At 35.1% G+C, this 5,732-nt stretch overlaps 1 protein-coding gene across 1 annotated transcript; it reads left to right on the forward strand.

Annotated features, from left to right (window-relative positions):
- The first annotated feature begins 229 nt into the window (after window positions 1–229).
- mrpl1 (mitochondrial ribosomal protein L1) lies at window positions 230–4,844 on the forward strand. Its single transcript, XM_073841224.1, has 9 exons — window positions 230–342; window positions 674–782; window positions 916–1,180; window positions 2,156–2,239; window positions 3,502–3,573; window positions 4,059–4,170; window positions 4,264–4,361; window positions 4,457–4,538; window positions 4,681–4,844. The coding sequence occupies exons 1-9, from the start codon at window positions 312–314 to the stop codon at window positions 4,776–4,778; spliced, it is 951 nt and encodes a 316-aa protein (XP_073697325.1). The 5' UTR covers window positions 230–311; the 3' UTR covers window positions 4,779–4,844.
- The last annotated feature ends 888 nt before the right edge of the window (window positions 4,845–5,732 follow it).

The following is a 5,732-nucleotide window of genomic DNA, read 5'->3' on the forward strand; positions in this document are numbered from 1 at the left end:
AATTCATTACCACATTTTTACCTTTAGCGTGCAACTTTTGTGTATTTCAGGTAGGATTTTTGGATTATTTGTTGGGGCAAAAAACACAAATGTTGCTTTTTTTCAAGGTTATGGTGTAGAAGGCGGCAAACTATATAAGGAGGACATAGTGTGTGTATACAAATTAACTTTTAAGTATGCACAATATTTTTGTACTAAAGCTAGATGCGCACAACATAATCATAAAAATTATGAATATTATGAGTGGGAACTCTTAACGCTGGTTGATGATTTAGAAGGGAAATTTCAGTGTAACACCAAAGTCTGTCAACATGGCTGCCCCCTCGAGGAGTGTTTTAAGAGGTCAGTTTTAAAACGCTACATATTATTTTACTTATATTTTCTACATTCCGATATATTTTCAGAGGTTATTAAACAAGCAACTGTTATGTGCAGAATACTTGAGCTGATGTGTTAAAAATTGCGTGTACACAAGCTAGCAGCTTTGAACTCGATCTCTTATAGTTATGCTTATTGAATTAATGCAATGTGTTTGAATGAAGAATAAAGTATATTTATAGAATTTAAATAATTTTTAACTACTAATTGGTAATTAAAATTTAATCACAAACATATGTCATTTGACCCAGTCATTTTAATTCTGCTTTAATTATGTGTCCTGTTTCATGCACAGTATTGCCCAGATGTCAGAGTTTGTTCTTCACATGCAGAGCTCCATCTGCCTCCTGCAGCTCTGCACACAGACAGCAGTGTGTCAGATCCTATGCTGCTGCCACCGCCAAGTGAGTTCTCTTTACACTAGCCTTTACTATGGTAAAAAGGATTTGTAATAAAATGCTGACAAACTTAGAAACCATGCAAGAAAATGAATATGCAAAGAAGAATCATGATTTTCATCAAAACATTTTTTTATAGGAAAAAGGAGAAGAAAGAGGAGACTGTTCAAGAAAAGGTGGTGAAAGAGAAAAAAAAGGTTGATGACAAAAACAGGCATAAACCATTTGGACTCACAGCCTGGGCTCCAGTAGATGATGTGTACATGGTGAGGCACTATCCCAAACCTGTCTATGAGACATCCGTGGCCATTGAAATGCTGAAGAACTTTCAGAAGCTGGACTTCAGTCCTGAAAACCAGCCTGTGTACATCAACCTACGTCTAGACATGAAGCTGGAGAAAAAGGTACATTGTGTTTGGTTCTTTTATTTTAAGCCAGGTTATTTCTTTAAGCCTAATTTAAGTAAAATATTAAAATTGCTTTTGCTTGTAAATTCATGAATACATTACTGTTTAAAAGTTTGGCGTTGTTAAAAAGTGTTTCATGCTCAACATGGGTGTATTTATTTGATCAAAAATACAGTGCAATTATTTCAAAAATTTTTTTAAATGAATTTAATATATTTTATAATTTATTATTAATATTGTAATTTATTCCTGAGATGTCAGCTGAATTTTCATTCATTACTCCAGTCTTCAGTGTCACATGATTCTTCAGAAATCAGATATGCTGATTTGCTGCTCAAGAAACATTTCTTATTGTTATCAGTGTTAAAAACTATGCTACGTAACATTTGTGTGGAAACTGTGGTACATAAAAAAGTAGTAATCTTAAAGTCTTTACTGTCACTACTGATGAAAAAAATATATATATTACTGTCCCCAAACTTTTAAACGGCAGTGTACTTATGTAAACTAGTTTGCTGGAAATATGTCACATGAATCAAAAAAATATAAGCTTACCTGTGCTATATTTGCAGTTGTCAAATTAAAGGTTCTTGCATCAAAAAAGCTTAAATACCTAATCCAGTTCTACACCATATCTAGATATTTACTGAAGCTTTTCAAAAAAGCTCAAGTATTTATCAGTACATCCAAACTACTGCTGAAATATATAATTACTTGTGAATTTCTGATGTTGAAAAACATTTAATATGTGACCAGCTTGTCTATTCTTGTGATAGTACACTGTAAATTGAATATCTTGTTAAACAAACTACAAAGTGTTTTTTTGAGTTAACTGAATGAAAAATACTCTTGCTGGTTGAGTACATTTTCTCCTTAGCATTGTTACAGTGCTTAAAAAAAAAACATTTCAGCACTTTAAACCTTACACACAGAACATTAAACCTTAAAGACTTTCCATTGTTTTTATTCCAGAAAAAAGTGGATCCGTTTGTTAGCACGATTCATTTACCACATCCCTTCAAGTTGGACATCAACAAAATAGTGGTTTTCACTGAGGTGGGAGCATCACTCTGTGGTGCATTGTTAAATATTGCACATGATTTGATATAAATGTACAGTCGTGGCCAAAAGTTTTGAGAATTACATAAATATTGGAAATTGGAAAAGTTGCTGCTTAAGTTTTTGTAATAGCAATTTGCATATACTCCAGAATGTTATGAAGAGTGATCAGATGAATTGCATAGTCCTTCTTTGCCATGAAAATTAACTTAATCCTGAAAAAAACTTTCCACTGCGTTGTTAAGAAGGCTTCAGGGCGTCCAAGAAAGTCCAGCAAGCGCCAGGATCGTCTCCTAAAGAGGATTCAGCTGCGGGATCGGAGTGCCACCAGTGCAGAGCTTGCTCAGGAATGGCAGCAGGCAGGTGTGAGCACATCTACACACACAGTGAGGCCAAGACTTTTGGAAGATGGCCTGGTGTCAAGAAGGGCAGCAAAGAAGCCACTTCTCTCCAAAAAAAACATCAGGGACAGATTGATCTTCTGCAAAAAGTATGGCGAATGGACTGCTGAGGACTGGGGCAAAGTCATATTCTCCGATGAAGCCTCTTTCCGATTGTTTGGGGCATCTGGAAAAAGGCTTGTCCGGAGAAGAAAATTCAGTGTGGGGTTGCTTCTCATCCAAGGGAGTGGGCTCACTCACAATTTTGCCCCAAAACACAGCCATGAATAAAGAATGGTACCAAAACACCCTCCAACAGCAACTTCTTCCAACAATCCAACAACAGTTTGGTGAAGAACAATGCATTTTCCAGCACGATGGAGCACCGTGCCATAAGGCAAAAGTGATAACTAAGTGGCTCGGGGACCAAAACGTTGACATTTTGGGTCCATGGCCTGGAAACTCCCCAAATCTTAAAACTTGTGGTCAATCCTCAAGAGGCGGGTGGACAAACAAAAACCCACTAATTCTGACAAACTCCAAGAAGTGATTATGAAAGAATGGGTTGCTATCAGTCAGGATTTGGCCCAGAAGTTGATTGAGAGCATGCCCAGTCGAACTGCAGAGGTCCTGAAAAAGAAGGGCCAACACTGCAAATACTGACTCTTTGCATAAATGTCATGTAATTGTCGATAAAAGGTTTATGAAGTGCTTGTAATTATATTTCAGTACATCACAGGAACAACTGAAACAAAGATCTAAAAGCAGTTGAGCAGCAAACTTTGTGAAAACTAATATTTGTGTCATTCTCAAAACTTTTGGCCACGACTGTACAGCTCCATTTAAGGAGGCATTAATTGTTGATCTATGGCTTTATAGAATCCAGATCAAGCCAGGATAGCGATGGAGAATGGAGCAGCAGTTGCAGGTGGAGCAGAACTGGTTGAGAAGGTAAAGCTCATGAGAATCTACCATTGCAAGTAGATCTGTAATTCCTACATATCGCCGCCTTGGAAATAAGATTCTATCTGATATTTTTGTCAAAATTGAGTTATTCACATATTCCTATTCTGTGTTTTGACACAACTTATTTAAATTCTGATTTCTGGTTTCAGTTGTAAGCTTCTTTTTTTTTTTTTTTTTTTAGAAAACAAAAAGGGTTCTATCTACAGTAGTCTATCTAAGGCAAATCCTTTTACACTCAATATCTCAAAAGTGCTCAGAATGCAGATAGAACCTTATAATTCCAAGGCAAAGATATGCTGTTAAAAGATTTGGCTGTGGAAAAATTGGAAAATGTGAAAAAGTTTATTTTTGTTGTGTTCAAAATGGACCCACTTATTCAGTCTGTGTTTTGGTTATCACATAATCATAATTTATTGATTTTGCATGTACAATTGCCTATTTACTTTAATGCCTTTTATTATGGATTACAGATTTTAGCTGATGAGATCACAGCAGATTTCTACTTGGCTGTGCCAGACATTATACCAAAGCTGCTTCCTTTGAAGAACAAGCTGAGGAAGAAGTTTCCCAAGAACAAGAGAGGTCAGTGAGTTTCACATGTATCAGACATGCTCTAATAATATATAACTAAACAGAGGTTAAATGTTTTTTTTTTGTTTGTTTGTTTTTTACCAGGGTCGGTTGGAATGAATATTCCCAAAATGCTTGCGGTATTCAAGAGTGGTCATGAATACATGGTTGAGGACATCTATGTTAACACACAAGTTGCAACAGTAAGTCACATTGAACTGCTTTGGATGACAGATCTGTTTTTCACATCTATTAGTCTTTTTCAGATCGCTTAACATAATTTGTTTTTTCTAAACAGCTGGACATGCCAAAGGAGCATATTCTGGAAAACATTCATGCCATTGTAAAAGATGTGGCAAGCCATAAACCAACAGAATTTGGTCAGTAGTTTATGTGTTAATTAATTTTATTGTATAATCCAATTGTAAGTACATGTATATTTAACTTGGGCTGTTAGATGTACTGTTATATTCTTTGACATGAATATAATGTATTCTGTCTTTGCTTTTTTTTTTCTTCCAGGTCCTTTTATTGAACGAGCAATTGTCTGCAGTAGGTCAAGTGAGGGTTTGCACATTACATTTGAAGAATTATTACCACAGGAAGAAAAAAAGGCATGATCATTTTGCTTTGTAAATGTGTGCGTTGTACAAAACATTTAAACTGTAATAAAATGGTAAATGTGATATTGACTAAGTGCGTGATTATTCTGAAGCCAGTTGTTACAGATGCATGTTTTAAGTCTATTGTGGTCAGTAAGGATGCCCTTTTGCAAAGGATTTCAGCCCGCAATAAGCATCATAATGGAGATCGATTTATTTGAAAATTTGAAAAACTGTTTGCATATGGTGACAAATGTTGCTTTAACACTATTACCCCTGTATCTACACTATTTACAAAAGCTCTTTATCCATGTAGCATATTTTATTAGATTGTGCTGGTTTTAACCCTGTGATAACTCTTTTGAAGATGTTTTTAACAGAGTTAAGCCAAATACAATTTTAAAACTCTTGTTTTTAAAAAGCTTAAATATTCATCAGTACATCTGAGCAGTTGCTGAAATGAATAATGAATTGTGGTTTAACATGCAACTAATGCAAACGTCTGTCTATTTTTGTGATGGTACGTAAACTTTGCAGAATGTGCAAAAATTTAACAATCAAATTTACCAAAATAAAAGCGACCATACAAAATGCATGTTATTTTTTTAATTTAATACTGACCTGGGATGCGTTTCCCAAAAGCAACTGGTTCAATGGAACTAATGACCACAGCTAACAATGCTTTTGGAAAACACCCCCTGAATAAGATACTTCACATAAAAAAAAAAAAAAACATATTCATATAGCCCACAAGAGAAAATAATAGTTGAATTTTTAAAAATGACCCTGTTCAAAAGTTTACATACACTTGATTCTTACTACTTTGTTGTTTACTGATAGTTGATCCTGAGTCCCTTGTTTTTCCTGAACAGTTAAATTGCCCGCTGTTCTTCAGAAAAATCCTTCAGGCCCCACAAATTATTTGGTTTTTCAGCATTTTTGTGTATTTGAACCCTTTCCAACAGCGACTAT

This window comes from Garra rufa, chromosome 5 (genome assembly GCF_049309525.1).
Source record: "Garra rufa chromosome 5, GarRuf1.0, whole genome shotgun sequence".
In the NCBI taxonomy this organism is placed as follows: domain Eukaryota; kingdom Metazoa; phylum Chordata; class Actinopteri; order Cypriniformes; family Cyprinidae; genus Garra; species Garra rufa.

What these genes read in the sequence shown, in the direction of transcription:
- mrpl1 (XM_073841224.1), top strand. Translation starts at nt 312, where the DNA reads ATGGCTGCCCCCTCGAGGAGTGTTTTAAGAG. An exon ending in ACATGAAGCTGGAGAAAAAG is followed by an intron (nt 1,181 to 2,155) that starts GTACATTGTGTT and finishes TTTTTATTCCAG; the next exon opens with AAAAAAGTGGATCCGTTTGT. An exon ending in CCATAAACCAACAGAATTTG is followed by an intron (nt 4,539 to 4,680) that starts GTCAGTAGTTTA and finishes TTTTTCTTCCAG; the next exon opens with GTCCTTTTATTGAACGAGCA.